Source organism: Chelonia mydas, chromosome 3 (genome assembly GCF_015237465.2).
Source record: "Chelonia mydas isolate rCheMyd1 chromosome 3, rCheMyd1.pri.v2, whole genome shotgun sequence".
Taxonomy (NCBI): domain Eukaryota; kingdom Metazoa; phylum Chordata; order Testudines; family Cheloniidae; genus Chelonia; species Chelonia mydas.
This window is the reverse complement of record NC_057851.1, coordinates 48,643,794-48,666,361: the sequence shown is the minus strand read 5'-3', so window position 1 is coordinate 48,666,361 and position 22,568 is coordinate 48,643,794. Positions and strand designations below refer to the sequence as shown.

General features: G+C 40.2%; 2 protein-coding genes and 1 long non-coding RNA gene across 8 annotated transcripts in view; 1 reads left to right on the top strand and 2 right to left on the bottom strand.

Moving 5' to 3' along the window:
- The window catches only part of LOC122464965 (protein eyes shut homolog), a 31,297-nt gene extending 16,676 nt beyond the window's left edge, over positions 1-14,621 (top strand). Inside the window, exons 2-3 of the mRNA XM_043542442.1 lie at positions 3,642-3,803; positions 12,092-14,621. Of these exons, the coding sequence (XP_043398377.1) occupies positions 3,689-3,803; positions 12,092-13,287 (1,311 nt within the window). The 5' untranslated portion in view covers positions 3,642-3,688 and the 3' untranslated portion in view covers positions 13,288-14,621. The remainder of the gene's footprint in view (positions 1-3,641; positions 3,804-12,091) is intronic.
- On the bottom strand, positions 850-2,859 carry LOC122464969. The gene is made up of 2 exons (XR_006289438.1): positions 2,649-2,859; positions 850-1,509 (listed from the first exon to the last, which is right to left on the bottom strand). It is a non-coding gene; the product is annotated as an uncharacterized LOC122464969 (long non-coding RNA).
- Positions 14,622-16,691: 2,070 nt separating the features above from the next.
- PHF3 (PHD finger protein 3) overlaps positions 16,692-22,568 on the bottom strand; it is a 79,061-nt gene continuing 73,184 nt past the window's right edge. For 5 of the 6 annotated variants that reach the window (XM_037894272.2, XM_037894271.2, XM_037894273.2 and 2 more), the window contains one exon: positions 16,692-19,744. In XM_037894272.2, coding sequence (XP_037750200.1) covers positions 17,544-19,744 — 2,201 coding nt within the window. In that variant the 3' untranslated portion in view covers positions 16,692-17,543. The remainder of the gene's footprint in view (positions 19,745-22,568) is intronic. The other variant, XM_037894274.2, reaches the window with a different exon arrangement.

Sequence of the window (22,568 nt, the reverse complement as noted above, 5' to 3'; positions counted from 1 at the left end):
GAAAAATTGTATCAAGCTCTATCCTGACCATCTCTGTTCTCAAATGTACTTAAAGCCATGTGATCTCAGCAATATGGGTTCATATTTCCATGTATCTGTCAAATCACATAATTTTCCTGCATGCAGTAGCTCATTAGGGATCAAATGGCTCGGCAGCAGTTCTGCAGAAGAGGACCTAGGGGTTACAGTGGACGAGAAGCTGGATATGAGTCAACAGTGTGCCCTTGTTGCCAAGAAGGCTAACGGCATTTTGGGCTGTATAAGATGGGGCATTGCCAGCAGATCGAGGAATGTGATTGTTCCCCTCTATTTGACATTGGTGAGGCCTCATCTGGAGTACTGTGTCCAGTCTTGGGCCCCACACTACAAGAAGGATGTGGAAAAATTGGAAAGAGTCCAGAAGAGGGCAACAAAAATGATTAGGGGACTGGAACACATGACTTACGAGGAGAGGCTGAAGGAACTGGGATTGTTTAGTCTGTGGAAGAGAAGAGTGAGGGGGGATTTGATAGCTGCTTTCAACTACCTGAAAGGGGGTTTCAAAGAGGATGGATCTAGACTGTTCTCAGTGGTACCAAATGACAGAACGAGGAGTAATGGTCTCAAGATGCAGTGGGGGAGGTTTAGGTTGGATATTAGGAAAAACTTTTTCATTAGGAGGGTGGTGAAGCACTGGAATGGGTTACCTAGGGAGGTGGTGAATCTTCTTCTTTTGAGGTTTTTAAGGTCAGGCTTGACAAAGCCCTGGCTGGGATGATTCAGTTGGGGATTGGTCCTGCTTTGAGCAGATGACTAGATGACCTTCTGAGGTCCCTTCCAACCCGGATATTCTATGATTTTACAAGATAATGTACAAGCATTTAGGTTGGCCCAAAGCACTCCAGTAGTTCAGCTAGTCAGTCCTATTGCATTGTGATGACATGAACGGCTTATTTTCTGAGACTGGGTATTAGCTGTATTAGAAAGAATTTATTTTACACTAATAGAAATAAATGCTTATCTCAGAAGTGTCAGCATAAGGTATGTAAAAATGAGATATTCTATTCCTTTTTTGCAAAATAGAAAATCATGGCTCTTCTGTGTTCTTTGTGTGGTCCTTTGAAATCACTGCTTTTCCACCCTTATACACTCTCTCCTCAAAGGACCTGTATCATAGCAATTTTTGTTCGATATAGTCTGTCTGTGCCCGGCTTCCAGAGCCCCTCAGTGCAGCTCCATTGTCCAAAAGAGGATACTAAATAGCAGTGAAACACTCCACCGCCTGGAGTTGAGCCGTTTACATCCACAGTCCTTGCTGACGTCCTAGGGAGAACGGACCGAACTAAACTCAAAGTGAAACTGGATCCCTCATGCTGACAGCCAGACACAGTTGATCTGTGTACTCTTTACCCAATGTCTCCTTTTGAAAAGCAACATATTTAAACGTTGGGTTGACTCTTACAACAGAGTCCTTCTCCATATAATTCAGACTGTGAATATTTTTTCTAGCAGAAGAATAGTTTTGAAACCCTGGGGAAAGCAAAGAACATATATTTAGAAACAAGAGTGACTGTTAAACAAAAACCAGCATGATTATTGTTTACAGAACGGATAATGGAAATTACTATTTATTACATATTGTAAAACCAAGGACTGGAAAGTCCAGAACAGGGAGATTTTTTTAATAGCCTTTTATGCTACCTTTTGTACTCCATTTTCATGGTGTATTTTAATGACATATACTACATTAAATCTGGTTGGCAGCTTTTATTAGTGCTAATTATTAACTAATAATTGCTACTCTTGGGAGCACGTCTTCATCATTGATGTGTCATCTTTCTAGTATAGTGGCCAGAAACTTTAACATTTGTGACATAAAAATATTCCTAACCATATAGTCTATCTAGATTTTTATTCTAGGTCCACCACCATGTTATCTGTGTGTTGGGGGGTTTTCATTTGTTTAATAGGTTTATATGTATTAAACCGAGATGGTCAGATTTTGATCACAGTTATACCAATGTAAATCCAAAATAACTCTGGCGTAACTGGGATCAGAACCTGACATTTATTCTGTATCATTACAAAGATGTGAATATTTAAATGATAAATTGAGGGCATTTCCTCAAAGGTAAGAGCTACAACCAATAAAAAACTAAGTATGAAGCGAAAGGCCAAGGCAAGGTATCATTATTACTATCTGTACAGCAGAGATACTCAAGTTATTATACTGATTTGTCCAGTGATTACCCTAATTATGTCTCAAATGTTTTTTATAATGGCTATCTTTTCGCTGGAAGAAAAGCTGAAACAGTTTAGAGCAGCATAAACAGAACTGGGTGAAAGCAGTTGATCCAGCCATGTTTACTGTGGGCATAGGGAAGAGGACTACTAAGGACAATAACAAATCAGAGTAACAGACCTGTGTACAGTCCATACGTCTACATCAGATCTTCTGTCTTACTGTTGGAGAGGCCTCCATGCCAGTATAATTTAGAATTGGAGCTACAGAATGGTTCAGTGTAATTATCCAAAAGTACTTTTTAATCATCAGAAAAATTCCTGTATTAAAGTTTGCTTCTGCACATGGAAGAAGGCATTGCTTATTTGTACTCCTAGAAAAAATAGCTTGATACGTAACTTTTAAAAGATTTTTAGATTATACCTACATTTCACTGAAGCTGAATTCTACGGAGTTCCCATTATGTATTAATTTCACCATGAGGACCACGGACTTAGACATCTTATTGAAAATAATGTACAAAAAAATAAAATGGCATGGGATCCTGTAGCAACGCGCTGACTCACTGGTGCGGCACCTCCTGCTGGTCATCCTGGGAATTAGCTCTCCGGAGTACCCTCTGCAGGCCGGTGTCCCACTTGCTTCAGGCCTCCTGTGTCCCTCTCGGACCCCAGTGCCCCTTCCCTCTGGGTTCTGCCCTCTGCAGTCCCCTTGCAGTCTCTGGGTCTCCCCCGCCCCAGGGAACCCCCACCTTGCCTCAGCGGCTACTGCCAGTCCTCATCTAGCCCCTGCACACTGGGGCAGACTGCAGTCTGTACCACTCATCATCGACAAGGAGGGTTTGGACCTGCTGCCTTTGCCTAACCTTGGGCTGCCCCTTTGCAAGCCCAGTACCTGCTTTAGGCCTTCAGCAAGGCCTGAAGGCTGGGGGTTTTCCAGCCTGGAGTGCCCCAGCTCCTCTGGCCTTTCCCCAGCCCTACACTCTAGGTACCCTGGTGAGCTCCCAGGCAGCCAGGCCAGTCTCTCTTCACAGCGAGAGAGAGAGAGAGAGACTGCCTGAGTACCTGGCTCACAGCCTTTTATAAGGCCAGCTGTGGCCTGACTGGGGCCTGGCCCCAGCTGTGGCTGTCTTCCACATCAGCCTAGCCTTTGGCTTGCAGCCCCAGCGCTCTCCCAGGGCTGGCTGTAACCCTGTCAGGCCCAGAGTGGGTGACTACCCCGCTACAGATCCTCTCGCTATTGATTTCAAATCTGTGCTCAGGTTATGTTTAGTCTTGTGGAAGGAGACTAATTGAAAGTATTGCACTTATGAATGATGTAAAAAGGCTACAGAGAATCAGTTCTACCATGACAGATTCCCTTCCACTAAAAAAAACCCAACCTTTTTATTAAAGATATTTTTCCTTCCTGTATTTTCCAGCCTTATCCATCAGTGATGCATCTTTCAGAAGTAATGAATCATCGTGGATGTCATTTGCTTCCTTTCATATCCGACACAAGACTCACATCCAGCTACAATTTCAGCCTCTTTCTGCAGATGGTATCCTTTTTTATACTGCCCAGCACCTTAGCCCTCGATCAGGTAAGGACTTTCAGGGCTCTGTCCACAAGCACTGGGTCTGTATCATGCATGAGGGTTCTTCCTTTAAAAAGAAAAAAAACCCATAAATCTAAACAGTACAAATGTTCAGTCTTCATATTAGTGGTCAGCGTCCATTTGAGTGGCTGTGGCTTTTGAACTTTTCAAGCAAGCTCTTAAAAAGTGGCATAATATAACAAAGTTTGGGTGGATCCAAAGCAAGCATGTACTTTTTTTTTGTCATAAAAGTACAAGTATGGGGGAGCTACCTAATGGAGATGGTCCAACAAATATACATTGAAGGATTTAAATATAGACATTGGAGCAGCCTTCCAGCTGTTGTACGCTTGCATAGCTCCATAGGCTACAATGAAGTTATGCCAATTTACATCAACTGAAGATTTGGCCCATATTTTTAAGAGACCAAAAATAAGGAAATGCAGAAATTAGCTGAACTGAAGCTCAGAGAAAGTAAATGGAATACAGAGAGCTCATGAAGTTCATGGAGAGTTTAAGTATTTATTATACCTAAAGATGGATCAATGCTGACAAGTTTGCTGTTGCTAGAAAAATATTTACCTCAGTAAAACATGTGAGTCCTGTACTTGCTAGACAGACAGAATGATACAATTAGAAGTAGCCAAGTATAACTGTTTTACTATGTATAAAATATTTTAAAACCCTGATAAGTTACAATCACATTTTTAAAACAGTATGGCATAAAAACTTATTTTCCAAGCCATGTATATAAATTTTCAAATCTAGTATTTTAATTGTATATGGAAAATTACTTTATTTATATATCTTAACTTTATAGTACATTCCTCTAGTGTCTTTCATGATTTTAGACAGAAACATTTCGTATCACTGCATAAGCTATTATTAACATTAAAGCACTGGTGAAACTTTCCAGCTGGATGTCAAACACCAAGTTATGCAGAAATAGGGATTTATGTACTGGAAAATAAATAAATAGTTGGTCATATTTTTAGATTCCTTTGTTCAAACCCTAAATGATTTTAAAATGGTCAATAAACATGCTCAGCCACACGCACAAATGTTACCACCTTCTCATTCCCTACACAGATGTCTTAATGGGCTACTGCCAGGTGAGATTGATCTGGGCATCAGACAATAACAGCACCACCTGTTCAAATTATGAACCCAGTGTAGGTTTCAAAGAAAAAAGATGGCACAATGTGAAACACAAATATATTTTTCGCTAAGAATCCTTTGTTAGGCATCTTTGGTAAGTTTATAATTAAAAAAGCAGTCTGGGATTGTACATGAATAATTTCCTCCCATTCAAACCAAACAATTTCATGTGGCAAAAGATATCTCAGAAAAATAGAATAAAAGAAAAAAAAACCCACAATTTATCTAGCTCAAAAGAAATCAAAAAAGTCAAAGATCATGATAGCAGCTGGTACAGACAGAAATTAACCACCCCTTTGGTGGGATCAAAGGGAGTGCACAAAGAGATTCTACAGCCTTTTTCAGTTAGGCTGCAACTGGTTAGCATGAACATGCCCTGTTTCTATTGCTATTAGTGAGAATGTTTAGTCTGTTCTGGAGAGAACATTTCTTAAAACCATCATCCTGAGCCATACAAATTTCATTTCAAATGTTTTTCCCCCAAAATACTTCCCCTTCCCCTTCCCCTTAACAAAAGTTGCTGTCTATGGAGTAATTTAATTGCTTTACAATTTTCATACCACTCATTCTCGTTGCACTGAAGTTTTGAAGGGTTTCAAAAAAGCTAATCTTGCAAGCTCTTTACATATGCCTTCACGTAATCCCATCAAATCCAGACAGAATTAGACTAATGAAAGACTCAGACGTATTCTTAGCAGCCAACAGATGTGAAAGGGCTTTCTTTTGCAGATTAGTTTACAAAGCACTTTATATAATGCCTTTTCTTTTTACCTAGTTATGTAAGATTTAATAAATGAATTGGTTGTACAAAGCACAACGCAAAAATAATTGAAAAGCGTCTCTTTTCTATTCTCCTCTCTCACTACGATGGACTGTTCTTGAAAATAAAATACCTCTGACTTCACAACTAATGTAGAGATGCTAGTGACACATAGGCTGTCTCATTGGCACAGTTGTACAGGGGTTGTTACTAATCTGCTTCAGACTGGGCTGCAGACACAGGCTTTTGTTGTCATACTGAGCTCCTAGAGGCATTGCTTTCACCTGTGCCAGGGATATTTTCTTAAGGATGGACCTGTAATCAAGATGGTCTCTGTTGTCTAGGTCCTTAATGTCAGCCAGCCAGGACATCATGGTACTGGTAAAGCAGGTACTGGCCCAGACAACTAAAGCTGCTGAATAAGACTTAAAATCCCTCCTGAGTCTTCCACCTTCCTGTCTGTTGTGTCCTTGTGAAGGGGGAAAAAAATCCCTTCCTAATGAAAATATCATATTCTTTTCTAGTGATGCCACCACAGCATCTACCTTTGGTATCTCTGTAATTTGAGGGGGGGGCAGGGGTTGGTGCTTGCATCTTTTAAAATTTGATTGCATGTCTACTTATAAGGCATTTCCTCTAATCTCTGATTACATCTTCAAAGGAAGAGTGAAGGAGTATTTCTGGTTTGGGCTGAGATTTAGCTGATGAGACTTTGCCCTTTGCCTTCTCATCTAAAACCTCATTGTCAGGCTAGAGCTAAACAGTGGACGCTATTTTCCTGCACCCAGAAACAAATTTTGAGGGGAGCTAAGTGGAAATGGGGTGCGGTAGAGAGAATCCTTTCCTGTTGTTTTTTTTTTTTTTCTGGCCATATTCTGAGCCTAAATCAGAAAGCTGTCCTCCCTCACTAAAGAAGGTGGAGTCTGAATACATGGACAAGTATTGCTCAGCCTTTGAATATGTTCTTTCCCTTTGTTTGTTTCCAAGAGTTGTGGGCTTTTTTTCCCCTTTTTCAAAAAGTTCCTGTATGGCTGTGGCCAGAGCAGGGTCTCTTTTCGCCTTTATACCAAGAGCCTTAATCTCCTTGGCTATATTTCCTTCTGCGGCCTCCTCCTCTGGATCTAAAGCCTACATTTTGTGTGGGCATCTTTTCATAAGAATCCCTATCTCATCTTGGGAAGAAGGAGAGGTTGGCAGGAGTCCTGTTTCTTTCCCCAGGGTGCTAAGAAACTATGTAAGAGTGGTGGGAAGCAAAGGGGACTTTAAGAGGCTTTTCCTTGCTGATTTGGGTTGCTGCAGAACTTACCCCCCAGGAATTTGGTTGAATAGCATCCCCCCAGACCTTCTCCCTGAGGCTCTCAGAGCACACCTTTCTGCAGTGGCTACATGGGAGAAGGGATGCCCTGAGATGCTGGTCTGACCTTGAACCCCATGCCTCATGACAGCAGATAGTTCATCCTTTTTTGAGCCTGCAAAAGCTGCCTCATAGGTAGAGCACAACTGTGATTTAGTCTAGCATTTGCAGGTCTGCTGTGCTATACCTGAGAGGGAACAGAAGAGTCCCCCAGGGGAGGCATTGCAGCAGCAGATCCAGATCGTTGAAACCAACATGCTGCCAACTCAGGGGAAAAGGAGGGTAGAGCTTGCTGCTCTCTGAAAGGCTTTTACAAAATCAAGGTGGGCAAGAAAGCTGTTGGAAGCAAAGCAAACTGCCACTGACCTGCACCACAAAGCCAGATGTTCTGGCAGACTCCATGAGAGGGCGTGGTCAAGTACTGACTCCATGCTGCAATGGTGAACTGCTTCCAGAAAAAGCAGAGAGAAGAGGACAGCTCATGTGGAGAAGTGCAGGAGATGCTGGGCTGCAGCCATAGTTGATCGAAGCTCACTTGTAATGGGGAGGAACTAGAGGAACAGCAGGGTGGGTGCTCTGCAGAGGCTGTTACTGAGACTCAGCTGGAGGAGAGTAAGTGCCAGCTTGAAACTGGAAGGTAGGGGGCCTGGCAGTTTGTTTCTCTCTCACCAGCTGCAGGGGTAGCTGGTCCCAGCCCTACCCAAATCACCCTGGTTCCTACTTGCTCTGTAAACCAAGGCCAGCCCTGTGACGCCACTTCAGCCCCTCTGGATAATGCTCTTGCTTCTGTCTCCCCATACAGATAACATTGGGTCCCAGCATGTATAGTGGAACAACTAGGGGGGCAAAAATATAGATCAGCCCACACAATATTTTCAGTGCAGGGATGCTAGCCCCCACTGTCCCTCCCCATTCCGCCACACCTGGCAGTAGATATTTAATACAGCATGAGGAGCTGAACTGTCATGGTAGGGGAAAGCTGATAGGAAGATATCCTTCTTTACTGCACCATTGGTCCAGCCTTCCCGCCCCTGCACAGATCCTTCTGGGGGAAGGTCTCCATGTGGCACGGGACTATTCACAATCAGACCGTGGGATATTCTTACTTTATTTTAAGGATTTTTAGAAACTGAGCATTAGCTCTATGTGCTTTTGTATACACCCAGAACACACTATTACGCTTCACTAGGGTGCACTAAAACTATAAATAAAGTCCTTCCATAAGTGTCCACTGCCTCCCTGATGGACTTATATTTTCACAACAGCCTACGCTAAAACTTATCATTGCTCTGGGTGGGCTGTTCATTCAATAGTTAAAAATACCAGTGTACAGTTTGTCTCTTGTAGGCCACTCGTTTGAATCCAGTCTAAGGGATAAATGTCATTGCCCCATGATAGCATGAAATAAAGTTTTGTTATTCTGATTTTCTTTGAATGTACATTACAGATAAGCGGTCAGCAGAGGGCAAAGATTGAGTGGGCACGTGGAGACAGTCCTACCTTTGTAGCCTTAGGGTATGTACGCTTTGAGTTGGGTGAGGTGATTCCCACCTTGCACAGTCATACTTGTGCTAGCTCTCAAGTTAACAAGCTAAAAATAGAATGCAGCTGTGGAAGTGCAAGATGAGGAACAAGCTAGCCGCCTCAAGTACATGGCCATTGAGACCCTAGTCACATACTGGGGACAGCTAGCCTGTCCCCATTACATGCAAGTATGTCTCCTTGTGCTGGGAATCACAACCCAGCTTGCAACAGAGACACCCTTAGAAGTAGTCTTATCAGGCTTAAGACCCATGAATGAGGGTAGGGAGAGGAAACACTTTTAGCTCTCGGAATGCACTCTTTGCTTCACTTTTTTCAGTCCCTACACCATCCCCCAAATACTTGAATCCCAGTAAAAGAACAAATGGCCAAATGAAAACTGGTGGCAGGTCAAATATAAATTTTATATTCGCCTAAATATGCTTGCCTCTAGTTCAGTGTAGTTCAATTTGACAATCTCAGCTACCACCCACACCCATTATTTATGCTATTGTTTAAAGTTTAAAGAAAAATTAAGTCACAGCTGAATTTTTGCTAGAGCCTTTGCAGTTTTAAAAGATTTAGGAAAGCTAATTTTAAAGATTGTGTTAGAGTAGCAACCGTTAAGTGTTCATAGAATCATAAAATATCAGGGTTGGAAAGGACTTCAGGAGGTCATCTAGTCCAACCCCCTGCTCAAAGCAGGACCAATCCGCAACTAACTCATCCCAGCCAGGGCTTTGTCAAGCCTGACCTTAAAAACTTTTAAGGAAGGAGATTCCACCACCTCCCTAGTTAACGCATTCCAGTGTTTCACCACCCTCTTAGTGAGAAAGTTTTTCCCAATATCCAACCTAAACCTCCCCCACTGCAACTTGAACAACAAGTAGATCAACTTCTACCTGTACTTTTTTTTATAATACAAGTAATTAAAAATTTTGAAGGCCAGCAAATACAGGCCAGAAAATCTCCAGTACTTAAGCACTTTCCCCACAGATCAATAGACAGGGTAACGTGCATTCTTTAGTTACTACAGGGTACCATGAGTATTATCGCCACCAGCATTTTAGTAAATACCCTGGGGGTCAAAGACAGGCCAAATGGGAGTGTTGGGTACTAATAAGGTATTTGGCTGTACGTGAACCTCAGAAGTCTGCGGTGGCACAGTCTGATAGGGATAAGGAGATATGCATCTGCTAAATCCACTGAAGTAATGAAGTAACTCCAGGACAGAGAAGACATCTTAGATACCAGGGTCTCCTTCCAAAACTTCATTTTCTTCATCCACTTGTTGAGCCTTCTGAGATTGCAAATGGCTCTAATATCCCCCCATGCACTTCTGTACAATGAAGAAGATGGAATGGAACCTAGAGAACTTTCATCTGAAGGAACACTCATTCCCATACCCAGATCGCAGCCAGGGATGCTTGCAAGGTGGCTGAGGAGGCTTTGAAGCCCTTTTTTGAGGGTGGCCTCCATCTTTCTACCCACGGGGTATCCTTCGATAGCTCAGCAATAAAGCCGTTTGGTTCTTCAATGTCACAGAGCCTGAGGACACTCCTGTTAAAGTGCTTACCATTGTCCGACTTGCTCCATTCATCCCTAATCACTTTCTCAAAGGAGGAATAAAGGGGTAACTGCAGCTTCAGTAGAGGATTTTGAGGGGAGAAATTTATAGAGGGGTGTAGCCCAGACAGCCAGAATTGTTATACATGCTGAGCTGCAGAAGCAAAGTTATCTTCATTGAAACACTAACATGCAAAAGCATGAAAAACTGATGTTTTGTCATATCAATATATTATGCCAGGCTTACCGTGGAAACAGCAGGTGTAAAATAGATGCACATCCTGGTTTTGTACTTTTGTTTCCTATATTATTGTGCAATTTTGATGTACGGCTTTTCAAAATGTGTATTCCACTTAGTTCAACCCAAAGATGAGAGGGTATTTGCATGGTACAAGTTGTACAAGGTAACAGGTCCAGTAAATAAAAATAAACTATAAAGCCATATTCTCACATTTGATTTAAAATAAAGTGTGTTCATGGGAAAGATTTGGTGAGACTGGTATCAAACAACATACAAAGAACCATTAGATTTAAACAGATCATTCTATTTTTGTACATGGTAGGTAAAGTAATTCACCTCTCTCTCAAACTGAACTTGTAGGACACGTCCTGCACGTTCCCAGCTATATGAACTATTCCATGACTGAGGCAATGAAACTCTGCCTCATTTGCTGCAGACTTATAAAAACAGTGCTGTTATTTCTTCTCGTCCCCCACCTCAATTCCTGCCCATGTTCTCCCCTCACACCCCCCACCCCCCGCATAATCCCCAGCTCCTCACTTTAGCTCCTATGCCCCACTCCTGTCTTCTGCCCCTGTCCTCCCAGTCCTGGCTCCTGCTGTTCTCCATCTGTTCACCCTCCTCCATACCTGTTATTCACCCCTCTGCTTTCAACTCAGGCTGTTCCTTTTCCTCCTCCTCCATGCTGCCTGGATGTAGCAGAAACCTGGAGAGCACAGGAGAGAATGTCTCCCTACTCAGTCCCTGTGCCTGGTGCCACAGCAGTCCCAGGGAGAAGGAGTTGTAAGGGAAGTCCTTGGACGAGGCATGCTCAGGTGTGCTGGGGATGGCCCATGCACTATCTGGTTGCAGACAGGAAGGAATAAGGCATGTTCAGCCAGTGAAGTCAGAATCTTCAGGGAATTTAGCTGCTAAATTCTAGCAAGCCTCTACTGAGCACTTTTAAATTGAAATTTTTCTGGGACTTAGAACTTGGCCACATTTGGACAGTTTTTCACAGGGACTGCACAACACATATAGTAGATATGAGGGCAATCTCTTTCCAATCCACCCTTCCACCTTGCCAAATTTCAAGCCCCTGCTCCAAAGTGTAGCAGCAACAGAGCTTCTCAACCAGTTGTAAGACTTTAACACAGGCAAAAAAATACATTTTCCCTAATCTCGTTCTGAGAAATAGCTGAAATACATATTTTTAAAAAAATACTGAGACACACACCCAACATGGAAAATTTCAGCTTGAATGGTTTGAGTCTGGTAAAGTTACAAGCAACTGAAAAGAGGGTATTAAAATGAAGTGTCAGGACACCTTAACTATATGACCCACTCCCAGTCTCTATTCAAGCCTAACTTAGGCTAAGTCATTATGCAAGGTAAGCTATTTCCCCTTGTTTTTTCCTACCCCCCCCTCCTGCCCCCTCCTCAGACGTTCTTGTTAAACCCTGGATTTGTGCTGGAAATGGCCCACCTTGATTATCATACACATTGTAAGGAGAGTGATCACTTTAGATAAGCTATTACCAGCAGGAGAGTGGGGTGGGGGGAGGTATTTTTTCATGCTTTGTGTGTATAAAAAGATCTTCTACACTTTCCACAGTATGCATCCGATGAAGTGAGCTGCAGCTCACGAAAGCTTATGCTCAAATAAACTGGTTAGTCTCTAAGGTGCCACAAGTACTCCTTTTCTATTTCCACAGGTGACTTCCTATGTATATCCTTAGTAAATGGATTTGTACAGCTACGCTACAGCCTTGGTGACAAGATAGTCATCTTACAGTCTCTTCAAAACGTGTGTACAAATGGAAGTACATGGCATTTCCTTAAAGCTGGAAGAGTAGATAATGAAGGTTACCTGGATCTGGATGGCATCAACATTACGCAGAAAGCCAGTGCCGGAATGACTGCCCTCGACATAAACACAGATTTCTATGTCGGAGGAGTGTCATCCTTAAATCTTGTCAATTCAATGGCAATAGAGAATGAACCCATAGGTTTCAGTGGGTGTATACGAGAAATTATTATAAACCACAGAGAACTAAAACTCACTGAAGCAGACCCTAAAGATGGTTCCAATGTAGGTGACTGTGATGGAACTGTTTGCGGTTATACAGTGTGCAAAAATAATGGTAAATGTCAAGTTCAAAACTCAGGCTTTTCTTGCTTTTGTCCACAACCCTGGACAGGGAAAATATGTGAACAACCAGTTTACTGTTCACATAATATGTGTCTGCACCAGGCTCTTTGTATTCCTGATCCCATTTTATTTTCATACAGTTGTGCATGTACACTAGGATGGTCAGGTAGATACTGTGACAATGAAATCTCATTTTCTACTGCACAATTTGCAGGTAATTCATACATCAAATACATGGATCCTCATTATGGAAAGAGAGACCTCAGATTTACCAGTGTCTCTCTAAATTTTACTACCAGTCAGAGTGAAGGCTTAATTTTATGGATGGGAAAAGCTGAAGATGAAGACAATGATTTCCTTGCAGTTGGTCTTACTAATGGGACCTTGAAAGTTGTGGTTAATCTTGGAGAAAGAATCTCTGTCCCTTTAATCCACAGTAAACATTCCCTTTGTTGCAAGAGATGGCATTTTATCACCATAGCTCAAAACCAGACTTCTATTAAAGTGTACCTTGATGAATATCTGGTTCTCTTTGAAGATATTGATCCACAAAGAAAATACATTGCTCTAAACTATGGAGGCATTTGCTATTTTGGTGGGTTTGAACTTGGCAGAAAAGTAAACATAGTGACTTCAGGGCTTTTTACTCAGCAGCTAGTTGGTAAAATTAAAGATGTTGTACTCTTTCAAGATTCTAAAACAATCCAATTAATTAAGGCAGAAGGCTACAATGTTTATGATGGAGATGGGATTAACTGAAAAAACCCACATGAACAGATGAGTAGGCTTATGCTCCACTCTGTCTATTGGCTAGTAGTATTAGAACGAGACTCCTTTTTAGTAACATGCTTAGTAGTATTACGCACATGCTGTAACTACTTGCTTGCTACTATAAACTACCTAACTTTTTATATGGTTGGGTGAATAGCACAGATGAAAAATGGTCAAATTTACTCATGCTACTAATCTCATTTCTAGATACTGTTTTGAAAACAGGAAACTTTGATTTTATAGATTTATTTTGCCTGAGAGTTTTGTACTCTGAACGTGATAGTTTACAAGAATAAAAGCCCCGAGAAATGTTTAAATTATGGCCTCCTTTCCAGCTTCTTTAGCCCAGCATTCTCAAGAATACTATATTAGTACAGAAATAGAAAGGCCGACATCAGAAACCAGTTCTCAGGGAGAGTGAGAGAGTACAGGTTGCCTAGTTTTACCTGGAATTCCTGAAAATCAACTGGCAATAGTATACAAAAAATTAACTACATTTGCCTAAGTTTTATTTGCACACACACAAATCTGTCGTCTACTGTCATCCAAAATCCAGTACTTTTCCCATTTATTTTAATACCAAAAAGTTTCTCCGAGTCTTAGTTTTTCTTACAAATGGCCTGTAAAGCATGAAAAAGTCAGTCTTTGTGGAATAACTTCACGCACATAGTGTTTCATAGGAAAACACTGGAATTTTCCTTCAGTGGAGGTTGAGATTTTCCAAGATGTCTAGGGGATATAGCCACAGATCTCCCACTGAAGTTCAATCCTCGTGTCAGCTTAAAACCTCAACCATAAAGCCCTTTTATGCAAAGTAAACAAGCTTAATTCATTTTGCAAATGCCTAGTTATTACTTTAATGATCAGTACTTTAATCAATAAGAAATAAAACAGATATTTGTGTTATATTAATGTGCTCAGTTATGATATGGCCTCCAATGCCATTTAAATTTTTAATTTCAATCGATTGCTATTAATTTACTGTATAAATAAAATGTTTACATCAAAACAAAAGTGGTGATTTCTACCTTCTTCCCTTTTATTACAGCTCAAGCTCTCTTCTCATACTAGGAATTAACTATATATACACATACATATATACACATACAGTGTACTCAACTGCAGAGAAGAGAAATTACATGGATTTATTTCAAGATACAAAACCAGCCACTCAGCAAGAATCATAAGTAAAAGGCTGGATGTCTGCTAAGACGACAATATAAATAATTTAAATCTATTTGAAGTACCCAGTAACATGTCAAATTTCCAGGCCCATTTCAGGATACATATAAAGCAGCAATGTCTCACCTATTCATCAAACTATTTCTTAAATATTAAGGGTCAACAGTCAATACTGTGGGACAGACACTTGCTTGTTCCACTTCTTTATGCTGCTCAGGCAATGCAAAGGGAGCGGAAACTGCCCACAAGTCCTTTGCTGGGGATTTGTCCAGTGTGAGGTTGTCCTCAATGAGCACAGAAGTTCCTATACCTCCCTCTTCCCAGTAGACATATCAGTAATAGAGAGAAGAGTAGCTGAAGAATATTGCTTTCCAGCTACCCCCCTAATGGACTGTTGCCATTTAGCAAGTTAAAGAAGCCTACTAGAATAACTGGGGCCAAGAAGCAGGGAAGTGTAACAGGTATATTAGGGAGGTTATTGGTTCTCAGCTTTTCCTCTTCCCCCTTTCCCAGGCTACCTCTTGGTGGGAGGGGAAGGGAGCCATCTATCCTGCTCTCTTCCCCCAAGTCTCCCACAGCCTAGCAGCTAGCCACATAATGGAGTAACCAGTTACTCTCTCCCCTTCTCCCACAATGTGATGCAGCAGGGGGACAGTTAGCAGCTTCTCACAGCACTCCAAGCTACTCCCATGGCTACAGGGGAGAATATGAGAGACAAACTGGGGAGGCAGCACCCTATACTATTGCTCTATAGTGATCAGACTTATTCAAACACTTCAGTTTAGTAACTGAAGGGCAGGAGTCTGGAAACAGATTTCCCAGTCGCCATCAACTGAAAATGAACCTATGTTAACACAGGCATCTTTGAAAGCCACAATTGAGAGTGACACATTGGACACCACTGTTACGCTACATCCACTCAGCAAGTTTTTGAAAATGTAATGCAGCGTGAGCCAAGCTATCATGTCCACAAATTACCTTTTCAAGCAAACCACCTTAACATAATCAGGCATGCTAATTTTTTAAGGGCAGCAGTTCAGTTTCACTGGTACTGAGTTATTTTTATGATACAAACAGAATCTGAGGTGGCTTGTTAGTACCAGCAGATTGGGAAGGAGACTACTAATGGGCAGATTAAAAGAAAGCCAATACAACAGACGTCTAGGACAGATACTGAAATTATTTAAATCTTAACCCCATAAGCAAAGTCACCACTTTAAATTAGAATATAAATCTAACACGCACAAAACATTACCTACTTCAAAAATGAATAAAAAGGAATGGTATTATGCATATAGACCTCCAAAGGAAAGGGATATTTAAACTTAGATTTCTTGGCCGAGAGAACCCAATTTGCTGAAATGCTAAGCAACATTACAATGCTTGCAATTTATTACCACCCATGGAATTAATAGCCCAACCACCACTTCAATTATTAAACCAATTTTGAACAGAATGGTTTGAGTCCTGTAGACCATAGGCCATGTATGATTTTTAAATTAAGGTTTTAAATATGGCTTTCAGTTCCTAATTTAGTTGAGAAATTATTTTAGTGAATCTTCAGAGCTATTGGCCTAGGAATAATACAATAAAAGCTACTACCACCTTTATTTGGTATAAAACATTTTTAATTTTAACCTTATTTAATTTGGTTGTAAAGCTATGTGCAATGTCTGCAAATAGGAAGCTACTTTTAAATATATGACCAATTTAAAAAGTTAATTATTATGGTCTTTTAATCACATATCTGTTATTGGAAAGAAGGGGCTTATTCTACATCAAAGTGCAAAAAGCTGTGTTCATAGGTAAGGCAATGTATTCAAATTTCTTTATACACAATATTCTTAAGTAAAAATAATTAGACCAAATACTGCAAAATAGTGTGATGGACAGAATAATGTAATGGTAGAGTATTTGTTTTTCAAAAGCAGATTCAACAAAATGAGCAACATACTGTATTTTTTTTTTTTTTTTTTTTTAGAAAGTATAAGAGACAGTAATATTTTGGTTTTAAAAAAAGTGTCCGTGGATGCCAGTCACCATAAAATCTGAACTGCTCTGTTTATTAAAAGCCCTGACATGATTCTCCCCCTCCCAAAAAAAATCACTAGTCATGAAGTGTAAAGCAAAGCTACAAGAGTCATTCTACATCTTGTTTGTTATACTGGTTTAGTCTACTGCTTCATACCTATGAAATCAAACACACAAAGTATGTGAGAAAGTTTTATCATTTTTAGAATCAAAATATCCCTTAAAATATTTACATTTTACAGTAAAAAGGATAGCAAAACACAAGATAATGTACAAGCTTAGGTATTCAAGTTTTTGAAGCATGAAAAATTATGGGAAAATTAACTGACTAGTAAATCATAGTTTAAAGAATATAGTTTAAATTTTTTTCTTATTAAAACAAGTGCAGTTTAAAGCAATAACATTTGGACAGCTCAGCCTTCTAATTTCTGGTCACAAACTGCTTCGGATGCTTGGGAAATACTTGATAACTACTGGAAATACTGCTGAATTCTTTTATTGTATTATTGAATCAATAAAAAAACTTCACACCACTCAACATATGTTGTATTTTGTGTTGTAATGTATGAGGGATACTAAGACTCTGCTACAGTCCTCAAAAACAGTGCAATTTAAAAACAAGGCTATTATGTGAAATTCATTTTTAAAATTTACTGGAGCATCTTAAAACAGAAGAGAGCACAAATTACCAAAGGCAGCAACTATAATGCATACTTGACTAAAGCCAACTTCATCAACTAAGAAATTTCTAAGCCTTTATTGCATATTAATAAAAGAAATCTTTAAAATTTTGAATATACAGCAATGTAAAATTCTGAAAAATATTAAATTCCTATTTCTAGGGTTAGTTGGTATAATGTAAAAGAAGATGAGTATTGGTACACAGCTTTGTACCAAAACACAGACTTGTTTTTGCAAAACACCAACAATGAATAAAAAAAGATGGCACAATCCTAGCAGGCATTTTTACAAAACTTTAGGACACAACTAACAGTTATTTAAATAGGATTTTGAAAGATTGCCTGCTCTTTTTACCTTTTGCTTTTAGCTCTGTCATTGTGGTCCCTGTCTTTGTGATGTCTGTCTCTGTTCTTTTCACTTTCTCGTTCTCTATGTCTCTCCCTACTTTTCTCCCTCTCTTTATCCTTTTCATGAGACTGTTCTTCACTTTTAGGTTTATCTATCTTTTTTTCTGGATTTCTACTCTCCCTAGAGGATTTTCCATCAGATCCCCTATCACTGTGTGAAAGTCGTAACCTCTCTTTGTCTCTATGTCCTTCCTCTCTGCTTTTTTTCTCTCTCTCTTTTTCCTGGTTTCGGTCTTTCCGTCTATTCCTTTCAGAATCCTGTTCCCAGTATTTTTCACTGTTCCACTCTTTTTCATGTCTGTCTTTCTTTTGGTGATGGGATTCACTATAAAACCTTTGTCTATGCTGATCGCTTTTTCCCCTACTGAACCCTCTCTCTAAATGTTGTTCTTGTCTGCCCCAAGGGTCACTATGGCGTCTTTCTGGTCTCTTACTGTCTTTACTCTGATAAAAGTTTTCTGGCCCTGGAAATCTTGATTGTTTATGAGCCAGCGATGGCCCTTGAACAATGGGTCCAACATAATGCGGTGGCTGACCTGACAAATGAACAACAGGTGGCCAGGGCATCATAGGATTTTGAGCGAAACCAAAACCTGGAGGAGGAAGAAGTGGAGGTGGTAGATGAGGAGGAAATCCAAACATGGGGCTGTTCTGTGGGGGGAAGTTAGGAGGTGAAAGTGTTTGAAACTGAAATCCAGGTAGATTAGATTTAAGATGCTGAAAATTGTGCTGCTGAGGTCTAACTGGTGAGAAATTTCCACTCATAACTGGGCTGGGGACTTTGGAAGTGAATTCAGAATGAGAAGAATTTTCTTTTTCAAAATGAGATGAGGTTGTTGCTGGTCCTCTTCTAAATGAGTGCACTGTTTCAATATTTTTCATTGGTGTATCTTCCTGCAAGTGTTTTGTTTCTTCCATTTGTGAAGCACACACATTATCTGTTTTAGTTGGAGCTGAGGTACACTGCATCTCAGATGTCTGACCACCACTCTGATACACGTTTAAGCTCTTTTCTCCTGACTGTTTATTCTCCATCTCCATTTGCTCACTTCCAGAGATGTCTGATTGTATATTTTGTCTTTCTTCATTTCTGTTAGTGTCCCCCTCCTTATTGTCTGAAGCATTAATCTGTTGGCTTCGTCCAGCTGCTTGTCTTGGATCCCTTTTAAGATTAATAAACTGTGGAGATTTGGAAGTATTAGAAGTCATACCTTCAGCAGAACCTATGTTAACATTGTTATCACCACTTCCTTTACCTGCATTTGATGAGGAAGAAGAGAAGATAGAATCTGTGGTCCTTTTGCTTTCTTGCAAAACATTCTCTGTGTCATACAGCTGCCACTTTGGATCATTTTCTTTACACTCCTCAGTTTCCTTGCTCTGTGATTGAACAGATAAGTTTGCTAAAAATGCTTCTGTAGAAACATCTGGTGGTTTTCCCTTAAGACTTAGACTTATCAGAGTTCCTACAGTTCCTGAAGAACATGAGGTCCCTGCAACTGGCATATCCACTGTTACTGTAACATCAGTGGATTCTTGTGAATCATCTAGTCTAGTCTTAGTTTCTATAGCTTCATCAGCAGTTACTTCAGCAACATTAATTTTTTCTTCTTTTAAGCTTGTTTGTTCAGCAAATAAAGGTATTTCTTGACTAGCACACTGGTCCACCACTGACTGATGGTGCTCATATATCTGTCCTGTAGTACCCAAAAGACTTTGAAGAATATCATCTACAGGCAGTGGTTTATTTGCTAGCTCAAGAGTAGAAGACTGATTTTCCCATCCAACGAGAACTCCAGGAAGAAATCTCAGTGGCTTTGGTGGCTCATGTTTGATGCTTTCTACTACAGGTTCAATAACTGCTGGTATTTCTTCTGTATTAGATTGTTGAGGCTTATTCCTCTGCTTATGTAACACAGTTGTGAAGGAATTAAAAAAATCATTTTCTTCCTCCTCCTCTTCTACTACTACTTCAGTACTAGAGACATCAGGTTTGCTCGGTTTGCTTTTTTTTTCTGGTGGCAAGTTACTCGGGGCACTTTCAGAAATTTCATCCACAAGGCTAGTGCTAGCACTAATCTGTCTCTTCATTTTTTGGCGAATTATCAAACCCAACAACAGATTTGGTCGATGTATTTCAATCCCTGCATAAAATCATAAAAGCAATTAATAAATGAAATACATTTATCTGGAGACAATCATTTTAATAAAAGAATAACCTATCGTATGTCTATAATATTCTTTGGGCCCCCATCAGCTCCCCTCACCCAAGAGAACTGTTCTGTGTGAAAAATTAGTTACACTTCTTCAAAGACGTAGCAAGGACTGCTTCTCAGCATGCTCTCTCCAGCATCTAAAGGTACTGTGTGTTTCAAAGGCATAAGGCAATCAGACAGCTGCTCAAGCAGTGCACCTCATTTTCATGCCATTGCCTCATAGGAGGAAAATTCTGCCCATCAGATAGTGTGTTTGGGAAAACTTAGGTTCCCTTAAAAATGGGGGTCTCCTTTTAGCGATCTGAGTCAAACATATGGGCAATGAGAAAGCAAGCTTACCATGAACTCTGCAGAACAATGCACCATATTAAAATGTAGCAAAGCGTTTACTTTAGGACATTTTAAAATATCCTAAAATGAGCATAAGTAATCTTGATATCCAGAAGGACTGGCTTAAATATAGGTAATGGCCATCCACAATCAAAACACAAACAAGGGCAATCTCCTGCCCTCATATTTAAATGAATTTAGCCCAGGGAAATGCTTTTAAAATGAAAATGAACAACACTCAAATATCTTGGGCTAGATACCCAGCACCACTACAGCAGAAAGGGGATATAAAAGCCACCTAACTAGTTACTTGGGTTTTCCCCCAACTTAAAGTAGAGGTAATCCTTTGGTGGCACAAACGCCCCTTTCCAGAGCTTCAGCATAATCAAGATGGCCAAGCAAAAGCAGGTATGGTTGGAGCATCAGTGTTTTCATTAAGAAAAAACCTGAATGTAAAAATAGCATGACAAATACATAATTTTTCACAGGGCAAATGTCAAGGTTGTTCAACCTAAAAATACCGATCTACACTAAAAAGTCTTACCATAAAGAATATAAGTACAGTATGTATTTTTAGGTTGGCTAAACCTTGCTACTGTGTAAATAAGTAAAAATTTCAAATGCCTGACTTGGAATGCAAAATCTAAGCATACAGCTTGTCATTCTGTAACTAATATTCATGTATACAAGTGCTAACTGTGATTTTTTTTAGCATAGAATTTCTCAAGTTTCACTTAAATAATAATGATTCAATTGAGGTTTATTCTGATTTTTGTATGTGCAGGGATTCACAATATTAACTTCCAGAATAAAGAAATGAAACCAACAGACCTTAAAGGGAAGCGTGCCCACTGTTCTACTGAACATTCTACACCCAACTATCATTTCCCCAAATGCCCCAGAAGGGAACAGAGAATCGTAGGACTATAATGGACCTCGAGAGGTCTTTTAGTTCAGTGCCCTGCACTCACAGCAGGACTAAGTACCAGTCTGCAAGCCATCGGCTGCCAGTCTGTGTGCACATTGGAAAAAAAAATTGCTGGTCCCCCACATCAGATAGCTTGAGAAGCACTGATCTAGACCATCCCTGACAGGTGTTTGTCTAACCTGCTCTTAAAAATCTCCAATGACTGTGATTCCATAACTTCCCTAGGCAATTTATTCCCGTGCTTAACTACCTTGATAGTTAGCAAGTTCTTCCTAATGTCCGACCTAAACCTCCCTTGCTGCAATTTAAGCCCATTGCTTCTTGTCCTATCCTCAGAGGTTAAACAAAAAAAAAAAAAAATTCTCCCTCCTCCTTGTAAAAACCTTTTATGTACTTGAAAATTTATATCCCCACTCAGTCTTCTCTTCTCCAGACTAAACAAACCCACTTTTTTCAATCTTTCCTCATAGGTCATGTTTTCTAGATCTTTAATCATTTTTGTTGCTCTCCTCTGGACTTTCTCCAATGTGTTCATATCTTTCCTAAAATGTGGTGCCCAGAACTGGACACAATACTCCCGGTGAGGCCTTATCAGCACAGAGCAGAGCAGAAGAATTACTTATCACATCATGCTTACAACACTCCTGCTAATACTCCCCAGAATTATGTTTGCTTTTTTTTGCAACAGTGTTACACTGTTGACTCTCAATTAGCTTGTGATCCACTATGACCCCAGGATCACTTTCTGCAGTACTCCTTCCTAGGCAGTCATTTCCCATTTTGTGTGTGCACACCTGATTGTTCCTTTCTAGGTGCAGTACTTTGCATTTGTCCTTACTAAATTTCATCCTATTTACTTCAGACCATTTCTCCAGACCATTTTGAATTTGAATCCTATCCCTCAAAGCACTTGCAACCTCTCCTAGCTTGGTATCATCCCCAAACTTTATACGCATACTCTCTCTGCCGTTATCTAAATAGTTGATGAAGCTATTAAACAGAACTGAACCCAGGACTGATTTCTGCAGGACCCCACTCAATATGCCCTTCCAGCTGGACTGTGAACCACTGATGATTATTCTCTAGGAACAGTTTTCCAACCAGCTATGCACCCACCTTGTAGTAGTTCCATCTAGGTTGTATTTCCCTAGTTTGTTTACGAGAAGGGCATGCGAGACTGTATCAAAAGCCTTACTAAAGTCAAGATAGACCACATCTATCGCTTTCCCCCATCCACAAGGCTTGTTACCCTAGCAAAGAAAGCTACTAGGTCGGTATGACACGATTTGTTCTTGATAAATCCATGCTGATTGTTACCCATGACCTTATTATCTTCTAGGTGTTTGCACAATGCTTAATTATTTGCTCCATTACCTTTCCGGGTATTGAAGTTAAGCTGAATAGTCTGTAATTTCCCGGGTTGTCCTTATTTCTCTTTTTATAGATTGGCACTATATTTTCCCTTTTACAGTCCTCTGGAATCTATCACATTTT